The 20,159-nt window shown below is 44.1% G+C and overlaps 1 protein-coding gene across 2 annotated transcripts in view; it reads left to right on the top strand.

The window, feature by feature from the left end:
* The window catches only part of EGFLAM (EGF like, fibronectin type III and laminin G domains), a 195,819-nt gene that overhangs the window by 98,787 nt on the left and 76,873 nt on the right, over window positions 1-20,159 (top strand). For both annotated transcript variants that reach the window (XM_055554439.1, XM_055554438.1), the window contains exon 7: window positions 4,011-4,177. In XM_055554439.1, coding sequence (XP_055410414.1) covers window positions 4,011-4,177 — 167 coding nt within the window. The remainder of the gene's footprint in view (window positions 1-4,010; window positions 4,178-20,159) is intronic.

Here is a 20,159-nt window from a genome sequence, read left to right as displayed (position 1 = left end):
ACGTTGCTATGGTGATTCGACCGGCAACTTTGTAGTTAGAATACAATGATTTTACTTAGTGGAAAAAAGATAAAGCTATTCTTTGAGGATGCACTAAGACAATACTTTAACCTGATTCTCTCTCTCAGCCTCACCTTTGCACTTTTGTACGCCTAGAGACTCTACAAACATTTAAATGCAAAACTCATGACAAAGTCAGAGGCAAAATGTTTTGAACTGCTATTCAATCTACGTGAGCTTTGCTCTCAGTGTATACAATGAGATGAAATGTTAATAATGTCAATCTCTTATTCACTGAAAATATGACTTTATTTCTTGCATTAAATGAACAAATACAAAATAGTCTCTTGCTGGGGGAGCTGGGAAACTGTTGAACGATGAAGATTGTTGCAGATATTTGCAGGTAGCCCTGGGTGGACAATGACACATTTTGAGCGCAGCTGCAGGTCCTTTCCTCTATAAATGTCACAAGGGAAGCTTAGCAAAGGATAACAGAAGAGTTTTATCTAAAGATCACATCTTTCCTGACTTTACTGTTGGGTATCCCCTATGACTTTCCTCTGCGAAGTGATTTTGTTTTAATTAGAGTTTGTAAATGTGTTTCCTTCCAGTCACTAAGGTTTTCTCTTCAATGGCAGAGTTTGTTTACATGAGAAGTCCATCTTTAGGGAAAGGAAAGTCGAAAGAGAAATGAGCCCTACTTCCTCCAGTGGCCATCCCCGCGACCTCTGCTTCTCCAAACACGTGAATTCTTGTGAGATATGAGTCCCATAAGCTCCTCATCAGCACAGTTAGCCCATGGAAGCAACTTTTACCGGGCTTTAGGACTCCTCTCTCTTTAGGACTGTCTCTCATCAATTCTTGCTAATGAAAAGCAAGGAGAGCACATGTTAGAGAAATCCATGCCCTGTCCACGCATCTCCTTTCATCAAAATGAGCGTTTATTTGCTTGCCTATTAAGTTGTTCGTAAAGGACAGATGTCAATCTTTTTGCTTCCTGCCGTCCTCTAAATGGGACTTCCCGAGTGGTGCAGTGGTAAAGAATCTGCCTGCCAATGCAGGAGACACAGGAGATGAGTATTCCAATGCGGGTTCGATCCCTGGGTTGGGAAGATCCCCTCAAGAAGGAAATGGCAACCCACTCCAGTATTCTTGCCTGAGAGGTCCCATGGACATAGGAGCCTGGTGGGCTACAGTCCATGGGGTTGCAAAGAGTGGGACACAGCTGAGCATGAACATGCACTCATGCACGCACGCACACACACATTGCTCTAGACATCTGTGAGCAGAAGTGTTTAACAATTCAAGAGCTGAGAAGTTGGTCAGGGAGCAAACTAAGATGGAGACTAACCCCTGCAACCACTATCACCCCATTTTTCATTCAACATCAAAGATCTCAGTCTAATCTTCCCCCATCAACCCAAGTAGGCCTCACGTTTATCAGCTGTGTGACCTCAGGAAAGTTACTTATCCATTCTGTGCTTAATTTCCTCTTCAAAGAAAGTGGGGATGTTTAATTTTAATACCTACTTCATAGGGTAATTTTGAGAAGTAAATGAGTTAAAACATTAGAAAAATACTTGATACTTCATAAGAACATGATAAATGATAGTTATTGTTAGTTATTAATAAAAATCCTCCATTCCAGTTAGGCCATTTGCACTGTCCCTCAACCATGCGCAAATATTCCCAAATTTTATTTTGCAGTTCTCACTAGCTGAAAAGCTCTCCTTTCTCCCTCCAACTAGGAAGCCCATATAGAACAGCACTGTCCGTTAGAAAGTGCAAGCCTATACGGAATTTTACGTTTTTTAATATGGTCATTTAAAAGTAGTAAGAAACAAAGGAAATTAATTTCAATAATGTATTTTTTAACCCACTGAATCTAAAATATTATCATTTCAACACATAATCTATATAAATATGAATGAAATATTTTACACTTAAAAGAATCCATTGTCCATTTCGCACTCATAGCACTTCCCAATTCAGATGAGCTGCATTTCAGGCACTGATTAGCCACCTTGGCTAGTCCTTCTGCATTGAAGTTCACAGGTATATAGAGTAAGCAGGTGGCCCAGGGTTGCCTGTCAGCTCTGTGAGCTGGGCACATCCCTTACATAATGCTAATCCATGCTGAGCGTTTACTATGTGATGATGTTACCAAACCACACTTGGGTCCTCTTGTTGGCTCAGTAAAGCCAATCCACTGATACTGGCTTGTGGTGAAGGGAAGTGCAATGTTTGTTTCAGGAGCAAATCAAGGCATCCAGGGTAGCTAGTGTTTTAAAGTCCTGAAGACTATCAGGAAAAGGTTTTTAAACATGTGTGGGAATGGGTTGTAGGTTGTGTGACCAGCTCCTGGACATTCTTCTGATTGGTTGGTGGTGAGGTAATCAGGAGTCAATATCATCAACCTTCTGGTTCCAAATGGCCTGGGATCTGTGTGCTTGTGGGCAGCATACAGTTAACATCTTCGCCTGGTGGGAGTTTCAGTTGCTGCAAAACAGCTCAAAGGACATGGCTCAGGATATTATCTACAGCCCCTGAAGTGAAGTGAAGTAAAAGTTGCTCAGTCATGTCCAACTCTTTGCAACCCCATGGACTATATGGTCCATGGAATTCTCCAGGCCAGAATACTGGAGTGGGTAGCTGTTCCCTTCTCCAGGTGATCTTTTCAACCCAGGAATCAACCCAGGTCTCCAACATTGCAGGTGGATTCTTTACCAGCTGAGCCACCAGGGAAGCCCTTGAGAGGGAACTAAAATTCCTTGACTTTTTTTAAGGGCTTAGCTACTATTATTTTATCTTGTTTCTTGTTCTTTCTTTCTTTCTTTCTGCATTTTCTCACTTCTCTGATTACATTTATTCTTTGACTAAAATTTTTCTGGGCTTCCCAGGTGTCTCAAATGGTAAACAATCTGTCTGCCAATGCAGGAGATTTAGGCAGGAGACGCAGGTTCGATCCTTGGGTCAGGGAGATCCCCTGGAGGAGGAAATGGCAACTCACTCCAGTATTCTTGTCTGGAAAATTCCATGGACAGAGGAGCATGGTGAGCTACAGTCCTTGGAGTTACCAAGAACCAGACACAACTAGCAATTGAACACACACACAGAGTTTTTCTACAGCCAGAAGGCAGGCTGAGAACATTGGGAACTGGGGGGTCTTGTACTGGGAAGGTCCCATAGGGTCCTGCTCGGTTACAGTGCCAGGCACTGTTGCTGAGGATAAAGAGCTCATTTCTCCTTTAAGACGGCCCTCTTAAGTAGGTACTTTTATCACCCCATTTTACAGATGAGAAACTAGAGACTTAAAGAGGCGAAATAGCAGCTAGTGATCAATAGAGGCAGGATTTGAATGGCTCAGTCTAGCTCCAGAATTTGTTCTCTTAACCCCTGTATGTTGTCCCTTAGGTGGAAGCTCTAAGTCAAGGTCTGCACTCTCTGTAGGGTTCTCAGAAGGACATGTGAACGTTCAGCAAGTTGGCACAGTTGTGCCATTTTATGAAGAGTAAGAATGGCTGTGAACAGAGTCTTCTTGGGTTTTCCCATGGAAGTTCATACAACTAGTTGCCCTAAAAATTTATATTTGTTTATTTTGCGAACAGATTGTGAATAGATAGAATCTGTGCTCTCCTGACCCCTGGGAATAGGGACTGTCAGGGGAAGGCTTGTTTATGAAACATCTGGCAGGCAGAGTCCTTGAAAATGAACTCCTATATGGGAATCTTTTCACCACAGTCAAGGCCATGCGAGGAAAAGCCAATGGTCTTGAAACAGCACTGAACACTGGCCCTAAAAATGATCTGCTTCATTTATCAGCAAGGACCTGCAAATTTTCACCTGTGATGTCAAATCGAGATGACTTTTCAGTAGGAAATGTTTACTTATAAGTCTTGCTTCCAGTGTTCAAACACTGTTAGTTTGCATAGCCAGCAAGCTTCCATTTTTTCTGCTGTTCCTAAACTACTGTTTTTCATTCTGCTTTTCTTTTTTATTAATCAATAAAGGCCAGATTTCGACAAGAGTTGGACCTCAATCCGAGAACAGATCCAGATGGATTCCATGGTTATCAAGGGCCTTGATCCTGATACCAACTACCAGTTTGCTGTGAGGGCCGTGAATCCGCATGGTTCCAGCCCTCGAAGTCAGCCCAGCAGCACCATCCGAACTGCCCGTGAGTACCGCAGCCCCTCTGAAGGACAGACAGACAGATGTAGCTGCCTTGCTGGGCTTGCCTCGTGAGGACCCGATTGACCGAGGTTTCTTAGCTCCCCACAGCTGGCTGCCTGTGTTGGGGCTGTCCTCAGCCTTTCATTCTGCGGTTTTCTCACCCCTTTGGAAGTGCGAGGCACTCAACAGGGCCAGGCTGCTTCTATGTACAGGAGGTCAGCAGAAGGTTTATTTTTGCATTATCCTTAGGGAGTTTGAGGTCAGTTTTCTTTCATGAGCACAAAACAGACTGCATACCAAGATGATGTGCAGCCTCCCCAGCCCCATTCCCTTTTCATCTTGTAAAAAGATGGATTTAGCTTTGAATCATAGGAGAAAAAATACTGATCCCAGACCCATCAGGGTTAGTCTTCACCAGGAAATCAAAGATGCCCAAGTAAAATCGGTCACTCTGAAGGATGGTCAGGGAGGATTCAAGCTGGCTAGCAGCCTGATGTGTAGCTGGGGGTCCCGCCAATGGCATAGGCTCCTGAATATCCTAGATCTCTCTGGGGGGCTGGGGAAGGCTTGGGCCAGTCCATCACATCATCTAGAGGGTCTGTGAAAAGTCAGAGTCTGATTATGGTCTGGGGTTTAAGGAGCTCCCACATGATTCAAGAACTACATTTTGATTGCTTAGTCCACCTTGCCAGTCTGGCTTAGAAACCTTTGTCATTTGGACGTGGGGGGTACTTGGACATAAACCTAGTACCCTATGTCTTGGGGAGATCTGAGAACTATTGCAGTTCTTTTGTCTGAAGACATCTCTTCAATTTTGCCAGTTTAAGTTCTTCCAGGTTTTTGTGTCTAAAGAGCCGTATTATCATCCCTGGGTCCTCTTTACCCAAGAATGGTGCTCTCCGAAAAGAAGCCGACTTAATACTTTCAGAGGCTTGCCCCTGGTCAGCACAGAGCCCTGTGTTTATTGATTAGTTCATCTGAATAAACTCCTCCCCTCTCCCCACACAACACTCCAGTAACTGACTTCCTTGCCCACCTGCTGTTTCCAGGGGTGGCTATTCACCAAGTTCCCTAAGCCCCTGGAATTCTGGCTCTTCTGCAAACAGCTCTACCTTAATCTTGAACGTGAGGGCTCTTTCAGATTGAATTGTTGGGGGATATGGTGGGGCCACACCACACACACACCCTACATACACTATGACAACAGTCACCCAGCAATTGTTCCCCTGCTCTTCTTTAGGATTTGGAAGCTAAAACCCCCAGTTAGGTGGTGAGGATGGAACTCCTTCTCTCTAGAAGAAATGTTAACAGTTTTATTTCAAATTGAAGCAGGGCCACCTTCCACTCTTGCTGGATGAGATCTACGCTGTAATCTTTGGTTAAACTTGGTGATGCATGGCCAAAAATTGGGACCACAGTAGCTGAGTCAAGCCTCAGGGCCTGCCTGTGCTTTGAGGCAGGTAGTTGGTCTTTTGGTGTTATACTCTGAGCAGGCACTCTGTGCTGTGTGCCCACCCACCCCTCCCCAGCGTCCAACTCTTCTGCTTCCATTTCGTGAGCTGCCCTATGCTCACTTCCTTCCTTCTGCCCCTAGTATCTCCTTCTCCACAGAGACAAGAAAGTAGAAGGGTGAGCTAGAACAACTTGAGTCAGGGGAGGGGGCAGGAGCAGGGCATCTCTTGAACTTTGTTTTTAAACTGAAGCACTAGACTGGTCTTGGAGTTTCTGATAAGTATTTCCCCATTGGTGGATACCAGCTTTGTGAATTAAGTGGGATAAGGTATGTGAAAGTGCTTTACAGATGTATAACGTTTTGTAACAATTGGTCTCCCGTATGCAGTAAAATTTGATCATTTAAAGGAATTGTGTGCAGGGAATGTGGCTGGTTCAGTGAAAACTCAACTGTGAAATATTCTTAAATCCAATTTAACTGTTTTTATATAAATATGGTTACTCAAATCAGAATAACAGAAATGGAATTTATTAAGTGGCCTGTCTCATGATATGTAAGAATGTGCTGTAATGGGTATTTCAGTTGTGATATTTTTGTTGTGATCACTTTTAATGTTTTAGAAAACCCTGTATTCTGGCACATTCATACTTCTTATTCTGCTGTTTGTCTGGACTATTATTTTACCTCCAAACCCACTATTCCATATATAAAAATGCCTAATTACCAAGTAGCCCTTATTGGAATTACAATAAATTCCGATTATCAGAGGTACCACTGGGAAAGCCTCCTAAGAGCTGACGCCATCTGGAGCACTTACCTAGGAAACCCCATTTTAATCCTTGCAAAAATCCTGTGCTTGAAGAATAGCATCCCTTTTTGTAGATTTTAAAAAATGGAGTCTTTGAAAGATTATGTATTTAGCCAAGAATAATAATTGCAAAGGCAGGATTTGAACTTGGGTTTGGCTGACTGCTAAAGCCACTTCCCTGTGTGAGATTCAAACTAAACAAGGCTCTTATTCTTCTAGTGCAGAGTAGCATAAGAAAGGTAAGGTCAGCAATTCAATAAAATACAGGGACAGTCTTTGTAGAATCTATGGACTAGGAGGTTCTGACAGCTCAGAACAAACCTCTAAGGATTTTTTTCTTTCAAAACCTGTAAGGTATATTGTACATACCAAAAGGTGAGTAAAGCATTCATACAGGTCTGAAATTCTTCCGGTTAAGCATGGGTATAGCCCTGGCAGTTTACAGCTGGCAGCCCTTGTGATTGGTTAGACCCAAGCCAAGAAGCTATTAAACATTTTGAACACCTCCTAAAGGAATCTGTGAGATGAGTATTTCCACATGTTGGGCTTCCCTTTTTCACAGCTCCTGCTTTTCCTCACCTCTAGATCTTTCCTGTATGGACTTTTTCTTGGCTCATGCACACTTTGCTCCCTGAACAGTGAACCTCAGAATGGTCGTTCAAGTTGACTATCAAGGATCAGAAGACCCCATGGGAACCCTTAGATCCCCACTCCTCTACACCACCACTTGTTGGGTTCCTCTGTGATCTTTTTTATGCCTGCATCCACCACCTTTCCTAAAAAAAAATATAACACATCACCCCTATTAACTTGCAAAATGTTGACTTTCTCTGGACCTATTAGTGCAGGACCCTGTTAGCGGCTTAGTTGCTTAGCTGGGGTCAGTTGGCAGATCTCGAGTGCTCTGAACCTGTAGCTCAGAGCCAGGACCAGTGTTTTCCTTCACTGGTGCTCAGCCTGCATGAAGAAGATGGATGGTTTCGATGGCTTCACCAGGGAATTGTGATGTGTGTTCAGCATCCACCTCTTAGCTCCACAACCTTCCAAGTAGAACAGGAAGGAAAAATCCAGGTGTTTAATTGCAGATTCTCTACTGAGAACTAGATCATTTCAGGCCTTGAATGATAAAAGATGCCATCCATATTGAGTCCATGCTCTCAGCAGAGATTTTTCCACATGTCAGCTCCTAATTCTGTTCCTCTAAGGAAATACAGAGAAGATGAAGATCACTATTCCTCACTCTTTACCCCATCCTATGATACCTGTTTTCTTCAAGAAAGAAATACCACCAGCCACTGTAATTTGCCTGTTGTTCCATGGCATTCTTTTTTCCCTTGGTTGATCTTATAAATAAGCCAGTCAGAACAGGGGGCTCATGGAACCTCACGGACACAGGTGCACAGGTGTGACATTGTAATAAGACATGTATTCGCCCTGTCTGGTGGTCACTTATTCTCTGGGATCCAAGCTTACCTTGGATTAAGAAGGATGGGACAAGTAATAAAGGGTATGAACTGTAAACAATAGAAATGGCAGAAGTCAGAATTCATGTGTTTTCTTTTTTTTTCCCAACGACAAATGAAACGAAAAGTCACTCATATGTGTAACCAACTCTAGGATTATATGACCTTCCCTGGGAACGTTCCCTTGGTCCTACCACCCTAAAGCATTTAATTTCTCATATCCTATCCTCATGATATAAGCAGAGAAAGAACCAATAAGTTTTTGGTGATGTGAAATTGGTATTCTCAGGGCAGTCCCTAGTAAAAGGTGTTCTTCTGTTCCTAGCAAAAGTCATTTTACTTCGTTCTGCCTTGGGGCTTATGCACCTTCTGTTTTCTCTGATTGGAACCGTCTCTGCCCAATCTTTCCATGTCCCCATGACCTCCCTCCTTTTCTTCTTTAAGACCATTCATAGCTCAAAGGTCACTTCCCCAGACAAGCTTCTCTAAACTTCTCACCCTGTTTCCTAAGCCCCATTCCCTGCTTCTCTACAGCCCTTTCACCGCCCAAAACGATGCAGTGCCCTGTCTCCTCCTCCAGGATAAGCTCCATATGGAGTTGCAATGACTTATTAAGGTCATGTTCCCAATACCCTGTACAAAGTAGGTTCTCAATCAACATCGACTGAGTACGTGAATGACTGAATTCCACTTCACAAGCCAAGAGCCTGTGACTACTTTGGAGACTGATAGCTTTCTACTGCTGCCATCTGGGAAATTCAAAAGAAGATGTGAGGAGAAAGTTGGTCTAGAGACCCACCAGGCCAAAAATGCGTTTCCCCGTTGGCAAGGTTCACAGGGAAAGTCAAGCTCCTGGATTTGCAGTGAGACACAAGTAAGAACAAAGTAGAGTGAGAGAGTGAGGGAAGAAGGAAGGGAGGAGAAGAGGGAAGGAGGAAGAGGGGAAGGAGGAAGGAAGGCAAGGAGGAGAAGAAGGGAGAAAGCAAATCTGGGGAGTAAGTTCAAGGCAATGACTCTTTCAAATCAAGTCCTTACTTCACTCCTGTGTTCTTTCTTAATCATTAGAATAAGCTTTAGCATTTCTATGCTAGATTAGAGTACATTTTCCTTTTGGTGCTCACATGTCTAAATGTGATCTCAGATCCTCAGAGATTGTGTAGGGAGGTATGATGGTGTTTGATCTTTGCCATACTCTTCTCCCCATGATCCATGTTCTTCCAGTTTCAGAAACTTCCTCTTCTGCTGAACCAAGACAATCTAGCCTGGCCCCAATCAGTAAACTTTCTGCAATACTGCCAACCTGATTCCATGGTGTTCCTTGACTCCCCACCAACCCATCTCACTTTTCCTGTCGCATTGACCTACTTACTCAGACGTTGCTCTCTGTTCAGTTGTTGCCGGGTGTATATCTGTTTGGGGCGGAGTCGGGGGGGGGGCTTTCCTGATAGCTCAGAATCCGCCTGCCAATGCAGGAGACCCCGGTTGAATTCCTGGGTCAGGAAGATCTGCTGGAGAAGGGATAGGCTACCCACTCCAGTATTCTTGGGCTTCCCTTGTGGCCCAGTTGGTAAAGAATCCACCTGCGCTGCTGGAGACCCGGGTTTGATCCCTGGATTGAGAAGATCCCCTGGGGAAGTTTATGCCCTTTTGTCATGCAAGTCTTCTGGCTTTTGCCTAGTTTTGCTCTGAGATTAGAACCTTTGTAATTGCCTGACTCTCTTTCCAGAGACCAGCTCGGCATGCTGGGGCTCCTGGCTACATGTTCTCATATATGTAGCCACAAACAGATGTCCATTATCCCCAGTCACTAGAAGGGCTTGTGTTTGGTGGCAGTGCCCTGCATTGACCATAATCATGAGTAGCAAGGAAGCCAGTAGAGGCAGAGGCCGTGGCACCCCTAGGGGTGGGAGGAACATTCAGGGAGGGACTGGAGGTGTCTTTTTCCACAATTCCCATGACTTATCATCCATCACCCTCTGGCAGCTTTCATACAACCTCCGATCAGTGTCTGTGAAAAGTTCTCACCAAGCTTTGAAAGCTCCTCACTGCCCACAAACACTGTACCCTTGCACAGAGCAGAGTCTGGCAGCCGTGGCTGTGTCTGAGGCCCAGGGAGCTGTCCTTTCATTACCTCGTTGTGAGACCTTCTTGGAGAGTCATTTAATCTCCCTGGGCCTCAGTGTCCATATCTCTCAAAATGGGTACAGTGATGTCTGAGGCAGGTAATATTTTCTACTTCTCAAGATTATTTCAAGGAAATACATGTGAAACAGACATTATGACATCTGCCCACTTTTTTCAAAATGAAGGTGAGGTTGATACTCATTTCCTCCATGCATAGTTACTGAAGGATGGTGTGACCGACCTAGGTGACCACCAGCTGGTGTGTCGTGTTTTCTTTATGACTCTGTGCCCTGAGCTGTTCTCCTAGGACTTGAAGTCATTGGATCTTCAAACTTCTGCAGCTTCTTCACTGTCAGCCTTGTTCTAGGTTAGATGTTAGCTCAAGGAAATGTCATGGCTGGTATGATCTCTCTAGGAATCAGCCTTATTGCCGATACGAAGTAAGTTTTAGTGGTCTGGTGAGGTCAAACCAGCAAGATTTACCAAAATGTGACACAAAGTAAGCAAATTCTATTGAAAAAATTGTGCCAATAGACTTGCTTGACATGGGGTTGCCACAAACCTTCAATTTGTAAAAAACACAGTATCTGTGGAGTACAAAAAAGTGAGATGTGCCTGTAGACTGTATATTTGGTCAAGTGGAACATTTTCAAGGATATGAAAGTTGCCTTAAGTTTGGAGTTGCTGATGTAGAAACCCTGGCAGAACTGGCTTCATCATGGGCCTAGAAATTTATTTCAACAATCATGTGTTTTGGAAAAACAGGTGGCTGTCCAGATTTGGCCTATGGGATGTAGTTTGCTGATCTCTATATTACAATGCTGGGATTTTTTCCCCAAAATTTTAGGAGATTCTCCAGGAAGTTTAAGAAATCCTCTATTTTGTAGCAATTTTGTCAAAATTGCAATGGATTAATTAGTGCATACTAAGGGAATTGTCCCCTTGATAGAAATTCCTGTGACTTAATTTTCACATGAATGTTCTGAGATAAAAAAGAGACCTGCAGAGCCTGTAACCTAACTGTGTTTGGACAGGTTTGCACTGCTGTGAACAGAGAGGGTAGGGGGAGAGGGAGAGAAAAAAGAGGCTTTGCTTGGCATTACTCCAGGATCTTGGGACAGGCCTATAAACTGGTGAGCTTCACTGATTTGTAAATCTGCAGAATGTAAGGTGAAAAAGCGAACAGGAGGAGGAAGAAATCATTTGTTTCCCTCCTCGCCTAGACAGATCTGCATGTTAAATGTGCAGTTTGTGCATAAACATAATTTCAGGTGTGATTTTACACTTAGGTGCCTTTGAGGTAATCGCTCCATTGATCTGCTAATGCCGCAATGCCTGTAAAGCTGAGCAACACTCATTTGTGCAACTTTATTGGTTCTAGAGGGAATGATTCACTTTGCTGCTTAAATACCTGCTACCTATTAATTGCTCTTCCGAGGCCTTTCTACATCCTACATTACCATCCATTTACTTATAATCGGCACACCGATGTTTTACCCCCTCCGGCTAGAGCTGGAAGAAAGACTAAAACAAATGATAAGAAAACATACTTTTCCAAAGAAATGGCACTTAAGGTGCTCTAGTTTCAGCTGTAGCATCTCTTCGATCTGTCAGCTAGCGTTTCTCAACCACACGGTGAACAACCATATACTACTTATTCCACTCTGGCTCAGTGGATTTTGAAACATTAATATGTTGACATGAGTAATACAAAGATGTTCTTACTATTTTTCCTTTTGTTTCCTCCTATTTCCTTGTTATTCATTTTGTTCTCTTTATACTCATCATTTCATGGTTCACCTTTTCTGCTCTTGGGAGCAGAAGAGATGAAGCTTGCTCTTACACAATTCTTCATAGGGATTGTTTCTTAGTATTTAGACCTCTGAATCACTTAGATGCTTTGATGAGCGAGGAGAGCTGCAATCATGGTTAGGCGCAGAGAAGGGAGTGGAAGACATCAACTCGACCCCGTGACAGACGTGTGGGAGGGACACAGTTCCCACTGGCTGAGTCTGATGGAGCTTGTCTGATTCTGCCACCAAACAGGAAACAGATATGTGCAAATAAGAAGGAACCTCGGGAGAAGGATGACTTTTATAATGATCTCAGGTGTCTCCCGCCTCCCAGCAGGAAACAGAGGCTGTGCATGCGCCGTTGCTAAGGCGTGTCTGACTCTTTGCTTCTCCGTGGACTGTAGCCCACCAGGCTCTTCTGTCTGTGGGATTATCCACACAAGAATTCTGAAGTGGGTTGCTATTTTGTCCTCCAGGAGATCTTCCCGATTCAGGGATCGAATCTGCATCTCCTATAGCTCCTGCATTGGCAGGCAGATTCTTTACCACTGAACCACCTGGGAAGCCCAACAGAGGCTATGTAATTGGGTAATTTGAAGTGAGCTTAGTGAAGGGACTGTTTGCAAAAGTTTGAGTAGATGCAAGGAAACCAAGAGGGGGCAATTACCAGCTTCTAGAAATAGACAGGGAGGGCAAGTGTTGTGACTTTCACACATGTGTCACATACAGCTTCCTAGGGAGGAAGTTGGAGAACAAATACTCTGACTCTTTTCCTCTCTCCTTCACTCCCCTGCTAGTGTCTCTGGATAGGCAGATACAGCAAGAAGTCAGACAGGTCTGCCTCCGAGGACCCAGAGCAGAGGTAGATTAGAGGGGGGACACTTTCACAAGAAGTAATAGTATCATCTCATATAATAAGAGAATGGTACCTTTTACATGGATTGCAAAAATATGGATTATTTTTGGTCTTTCACTTAGAGAGCGCAGATCTTATCTCATTCTTCTTTGCCTATGTAGCTTTGCCTACTGAGGAAAAATGCACGTGGGAGTCGTGAGTTAAGTTTCATTTGGGTGCAAAACGAGGACTATAGCCCAGGAGACAGTATTTAAAATCACTCTGAGAAACTGTTCCAAAGAGGTAGGGGATATGTGATTTTGGGGAAGGGAGAGTACATGCCATCAAGCACACTTTTTTTTTTTTTGGCAGAAGCTTGCTGCTAGTCACAAGGAATAAATGCTACCACGAAAGATTTTAGTGCTTTTGTAGATACGAAAAGATACAAGAACTAGGCTCATAAAATCTGAAATTATCTATCTGAAGACCTGGTCTGCCATTTTTCCCAGAGCACAAGGTGGTCATTCCTGATTTCCACCCTGAACTCTCTTCGAGGGATGATGGAGGTCAGCAGAGGCCATGATTCATAATTTAACACTTTAGAGGTAAATGGCCAGTGCCGATTTGTATTTATTTCCTTGAATACAGGAGATAATGAGGTATCACAGCCAGTATTCATTTACTGAGGGTTTGTAAACTCATAGAGCTGGAAAGCACCTCCTCCATATTCAGCACCTGAGGGAACTGAAGCCCAGAGCCCTGCCAGGGTCACTTGGTGACAGATCCTGGGCAAGATCCCAGGTCGGTGGCTGCCTTGTTTTCAGCTTCATTCTTAATGTCCACGGGATTCCTGTTTTCTAAGTAATATCAGCTTCTCAAGTTATTTTATGATATATCCACTTCCTCTTTCAAACAAATATTTCATGCCCACTATGTGCCAGGCGCCATTTCAGATGCTGGGAATTCAGCAGTGAACAAAATCAACAAAAGGAATCCCTGTGCTCACAGATCTTACATTATAGTCGGGGCAGGCAGAAGGTGAAGAGATAACATTAAAAATGTAGATAGCGTGTCAGATGGTGAAAGAGCTGCGGAGAAAAATAAAACAGGGAAGCCTATGTACAGTCAGAATAAGCTTCCTGAGAAGGTGACATTTGAGTAAGAAAGACTAGGTGAACTGTCTGGATAGATCAATGTGTATCCATTGATCTATCTATTGTCTATCCATCCACGTGGAGGGAGAGCTCAAAGGTAAATGCTAAAGCCTTGATGCAGGATCATCCTGGGGTGTTCATGGAAGGGCAGGGGTGCCAGTGTGGCTGCGTTAGGGGGTTGTGAGGGTGAAGAGTAGAAGGAGATAAGAACAGAGAGAAAGGGAAGTCTCAGGTGGTGGAGGCTGATTAGGACCTTAGTGGAGGCCATTGGACTTTGAGTTTTCTTGGAAAGAAAAACTGGGAGACTGGGAAGACTGAGAAAGCTGGAGGGCAGGATGGACTTGACCAGAGGGGCAGAAAGACCTTACTTAGGTTTCAACAAAATCACTCTCATATACAAGAAAGAAGGACTGTAGATGGGCAAGGATAAGAGCAGTGGGATCATTAAGGAGACCATTGCAGTAATCCCAAAGCAAAATAGCTTTTTTATTGTCTGTAAATAGTAAAAGTAATCCATACTTATGATTAGAAAAAAATATGAGCAATATATGAAAAATCAAGATGAAAATGTTCTCTAATCTTAGCATCCAGACATAACCATTATTAACATTTTGGTCCATAATCATCCAGAATTTTAAAAAACCCAACATGAGACCACAGGGCATATATTGTGTAACGAAAAATTATTCTGTTACACAGAAAGTACTGTGCAACAAAATACCGTGAAAGTGCTAGTCGCTCAGTCGTGTCTGACTCTTTGCGACCCCGTGGGCTGTACCTACCAGGCTCCTCTGTCCACAGAATTCTCCAGGCAGGAATACTGAAGTGGATTGCCATTCTCTTCTCCAGGGAATCTTCCTGACCCAGGATCAAACCAGGGTCTTCTGCACTGCAGGCAGATTCTTTACCATCTGAGCCACCAGCGAAGCCCCCAATACTGTATACATCTTTAAATATAAATAAGTATAGCTGTACATCATTAATTTTAGTGACCACAGGATATATTACTGTAAAACTCTACCACATTTATTTAATTCCTTATTGATGGACTTTTACATTGCTTCACTAAAATATATAAAACTGGGCCACTTGATGGTTCTCTTCCTTATCTTTTGGCTTGTCCAAGTTTGTGTTACCCCTTGGATATCTCTATGAAGGAGGGTAGGTCAGGACTGTTGTTCATCTCTCCTTAAGTTTATCAATGGATAGACCAATGTGTGCAGTCAGTTCATAACATGGATGGCATTTGAAGTCCAGCTTTCTTCCTGCTATTCTAACCATTATTAATAGATGTTTTGATACATAGTATCCATGGGGCTTCCCTTGTAGCTCAGTTGGTAAAGAAACTGCCAGTAATACAGGAGACCGGGGTTCTGTTCCTGGGTTGGGAAGATCCCCTGGAGAAAGAGATGGCAACCCACTCCAGTATTCTTGCCTGGAGCATGGACAGAGGAGTCTGGGGGGCTATAGTCCATGGGGTCGCAAGAGTTGGATATGACTTAGTGACTAAACCACCACCATCCATACTAAAGCATGGTGTTCATACACAATTTTGGGACAAAAATCACCTGCTATGAGGATGTAACTATTTTTTGAAATTCAGATCTCATACGAGAGGTTTTGGTGATTCCAGCTCCTCCTTCCCACTTGCATGGAGGGTCATTAGTCTTGCCAACTAAATCTAACCATAAATCTAACCATGCTATCTACCATATTTCCAAATGTAAGTGTATGTCCATTATGGCCCAGTGAAATGTTTTTCCCAACATTAATTTTGATCCCATGGTTGTGGAGGGATTCCAAAAACCCATAGATTCTGAGGATCACAAACATTAGGGAATGACCAACAATTGCTTCTCAGGAGGATGAGTGAAGACTGATCCCCAGGTGGCAGTAGTTCACAAGTCACCCAGCAGATGGCGATAGTTCACAGACTTTCAGAGCCTGAGAGCCCTCTAGCATCAGCAGTTTGAAGTCTCTTGAGGTGCTTGAGATGAGGACGAAACAGAGAGGTTCCATAAGTTGCTTCAGATGATTGACTTCTTCCATGGTTAACTAGTTCCACTGAAATGAGAGAAGGCAGCTAATTTTAGCTTTTAACTGTAATGGAAAGAAAAGTCTACAAGCAAAAAGTGAAATCTCTTCTGTAATCTGAGACTTTGATAGTATCTTGCTGCTGCTGCTGCTAAGTCGCTTCAGTTGTGTCCGACTCTGCGCGACCCCATAGACTGCAGCCCACCAGGCTCCCCCGTCCCTGGGATTCTCCAGGCAAGAACACTGGAGTGGGTTGCCATTTCCTTCTCCAATGCATGAAAGTGAAAAGTGGAAGTGAAGTCGCTCAGTCGTGTCCGACTCCCAGCGACCCCATGGACTGCAGCCTACCAGGCTCCTCCCTCCGTGGGATTTTCCAGGCAAGAGTACTGGAGTGGGGTGCCATTGCCTTCTCCATGATAATATCTTACTTATAATCAATGCCAAGCCCTAATGATAAAAAGAAGTGATTCAATAAAGTTATCTCTAAAATAAAGTTAAATAAAGGGCTGTGAAATTCAGAGAGAATTAGAACAATGAAAAATGGAAGGGTGCGAGAAGAAAAACTACAAACTGGAAATTAAAGTCGGATTTTTCTTGATTGTTTGCACATCAGACATCACCATTGTTCATTCCCTACATTAATCTGGAGACTGTTTTGGTGATGTTCAAGAAAGTAAAGAATTTCGTTTCTGAGTCTACAGTGACTATGTCTCTTGCTTAAACATTCACTTGGCAATTCATTTTTTAAAAATGTGTATTAAGTCTTAGCAGTAAGTAAGATACTGCCCTCGTGGATCTTACATGTGGGAGAATCAGTCCCTGTAAGGAAGTAGAGAATGAAGTAAATAATTATTGTATTAGCCTACATGAATAATGGGCTTCCCTGTAGCTCAGTCAGTAAGGAATCTGCCTGCAATGCAGGAGACCTGGGTTCCATCTCTGAGTTGGGAAGAGCCACTGGAGAAGGAAGCGGCAACCCATTCCAGTATTCTTGCCTGGAGAATCTCATGGACAGAGGAGACTGGCAGGCTACAATCCATGGGGTCACAAGAGTCAGACACGATTTAGCAACTAAACCACCACCACCACATGAATAATATATCTTTAATGTTATATATTAAGAGGAAAAGAGAGGGGCTGAGAGGTCATGGAGGGTGCAGGAGCTACTGTTTGGGATAGGCAACCAAGGAAGGCTTCTCTTCAAGAGAGATTTGAGCAGAGCCCTTCCTTGTGGAAGGAGCAGCAGGTGCAAAGGCCCTGGGGTGAGAGCAGGCTTGGGATGTTCTACAAGCAATAAGGAATACAGTAAGAGAGACGAATGATGGGGAAGTGAGGTCAGAAAGGAGGTCAGTGGCCACGGTCAGATCATGTCCAGTCTTGTTCTGGTGAGGACTTAGGGTTTTATTCTAAGTTAGATGCAAAGATCTTCAAGTGTTTTGAGCAACAGAATGGTTGATCTGATCTACATTTTAACTGGGATCACTGGCTGTAGTGTGTGGAAATCAGCAGAGAAGATGACTAGAGAGACAGTATATTGCTTGAAGGAGAATATATATGAAAAGAAAAGAGAATCAAACCCAAATCATGGAATTTGGGGACCCACAGGTTGTTTAAGGACCCAGCCAAGCTTCCCTGATTTTCTGATAAGGAACTAACTGTCACCAGATCATACGACTAGTTCTAGGTCACTGCTAGTTGCCATGAGTGTTAGAGTCATGGCACTTTCTGTCAGCGCTCCTGGCATTTCCCTCCCTCCCCTCTGTGCAGAGACCCCTCTTGCATGCATGATCGGGCCTTTCCATGCAAGAGCAGTGTCACTTCTTACCATCTGACACTTCATTTCTCACCCATCTCCTGGGGATTCGTAGCTCCTTTTTAGAGCTGAGGGACTTTTGTTTCCATGATCCCATGTGGGGACCTTCCACATGAATTTCCTGAGATGCTTCCTCCATTGCAAGACTTTGTGTCTTTCAGCCGGAAGTTCTAGGATTCTTCTCTTCTCTTGGTGCTTCCAAGAGCACCTTCTGATTGTGAACATATACTGAGTCCTGCTGCACACCCACCTCGTGAAAACCCTGTGCTTAGACTGGTAGCGTTCTGTGCAGTCAGACAGTTGTCTAGAGGGACCTGGTTGTAAGCCCGATGGAGATTAAGAATCTCTGGAGATCAGTGTTTCCAGATCTTCTGTTGCAATAGGCCCCTTCAGGATCTTTGTTTCAGATCTTTCTCATGCATTTCTTAAAGCTGCCTGAATGCTCAGCTTTATTTTGGGCACCATAGGCTATGGTTCTTAACTGAGGGAGATTTGGTCCCTTACAGGGCACCAGGCAGACTCTGGAGACATTTTTGACTGTCTCAGCTGGGGAAAGGTGCTACCGGCACCTTGGAGAGAAAGGCTGGGGATGCTGCTAAACACCCTACAATGCACAGAAACCCACCCTCAAAACACACACATACACACACACACACCAAAAAGTGATGCAGCCCAAACTGTCGGTGGTGCTGAGGCTGAGAAATCCTATTACAAGTCAAAAATAAAATGAGAAAATCTAAGCCTTGCTCAAAATAAAATGGCAATCAGGCTGGAAAATTAACTGACGTTCAGAAAATCAACTTGAGTGAAGAATTTTTCTCAAACTTTTTTGGATGGCAGCCCACAGTAAGAATATACAATTCTCATAGCAGCCCAGAGCACACAAATATATCTCGAAATACGTGTGTGTGCGTGCAAACGCCTCACAGAGCTGTACTCATGGATGCTAAATTCAGAGCTTTATGTGTTTCATTTGGTTCCATTTTTGAAAACTGTGGTCAGGTCCCAGTGAGTTATTTTTACTCTCTGCCAACTCCGGGAGATGGTGATGGACAGGGAGGCCTGGCGTGCTGCGATTCATGGGGTCGCAAAGAGTCGGACACGACTGAGCGACTGAACTGAACTGAACTGAATGAGTTTAAAATGTGCAGCTTGAATAATACTCAATCAGATATATAAGGAAATTGAATAGAGTTTCATATAAATGACATATCAGTCCTTTAAGGCATAGAGTGAGGATGGACTCTCTATCAAAGTCACCAAAAAGGATCAGCCCTTAATTCCACAAATATTTTTGCCACATCCTTGTCAAAGAGAGTTGAGCCAAGCCTTCCCTTCCAAGGTTCAGGATCCAGTCCAGGGAGCAGACACATGCCGGGCAGCATACAGACGGGCTCTGCCGCACGGGGAGGAGAGTGGTTTGTTTTGTGGATCTGGGAGCTGGGAGGTGGGTTGGCAAAGATTCCACGGTGATGTGTTGTTGGGCATGGCTGGGACGAGTTGAGTGGGATTTCTCCAAAGAGGATGGGAAACAGGAGAATCCAAGCAAAAGGATTTCTGGACTGGATGATGAGGGAGATCTTCAGGGGTGTGCAGGAGCCCAAGAGATAGAGGGGCACAGAGGGAGAAAGTAGAAATCCCCTGCACTCGTGTTAGTGCACATGCGCTCAGTCGAGTCCGTCTCTGCCACCCCATGGAGTGTAGCCCGCCAGGCTCCTCTGCCCATGGGATTCTCCAGGCAAGATTACTGGAGTGGGTTGCCATTTCCTCTTCCAGGGGATCTTCCCGACCCAGGGACCTAACCTGAGTCTCTGGCATCTTCTGCATTGCAAGTGGATTCTTTACCACTGAGCCACCTGGGGCTAATATAAAAGCGTCTCCATTGGCTGTTACTCTCCTGATCCTCACTGTTTACAGAATCAAGGCCACACCCCTTAGTCCAACATCCACCGTCTTCCATGGTCTAGCCCCAGCAGCCTTTCTACCTTGTTGCCCTTGGTCTCATAGCATGCGACCTCCACCCTGGCCGATGGGTCCTAGCTCCACTTACTGACAGCAGGCAGCAGGAGGCTGCCTGCTCTGTGGTGGTGGTGGTTTAGTCGCTAAGTCATGTCTGACTCTTGTGATTCCATGGACTGTAGCCTGCCAGGCTCCTCTGTCCATGGGATTCTCCATGGAAAAATTCTGGAGTGGGTTGCCATTTCCTTCTCCGGGGGATCTTCCTGACCCAGGAATTGAACCCAGGTCTCCTGCATTGCAGGCAGATTATTTACCAACTGAGCTAGGAGGGAAGTTTGCTCTGTCCCTTTCTCTTATTCCCTTGCTCAGCAGATTCTAGATGGTATTTTCTCAGGGTGTAGGTTTCAAATCCCTGCAGAAATTCTTCCTTTAGAAAGCGACTCATGGTGAGTCCACTGGATAATTCCATTTAGACAGTGAATTCTCGGTGTTGGCATGTCATGATTTTCTCTCTGGTGGAGAAAGGTTTGTGAGGCTTCAATGCTTGGAG

The sequence above is a fragment of the Bubalus kerabau genome, chromosome 18 (genome assembly GCF_029407905.1).
Source record: "Bubalus kerabau isolate K-KA32 ecotype Philippines breed swamp buffalo chromosome 18, PCC_UOA_SB_1v2, whole genome shotgun sequence".
NCBI lineage: Eukaryota > Metazoa > Chordata > Mammalia > Artiodactyla > Bovidae > Bubalus > Bubalus kerabau.
Note: the sequence above shows the minus strand (reverse complement) of the source record. Positions and strands in the feature narration are given on the sequence as shown.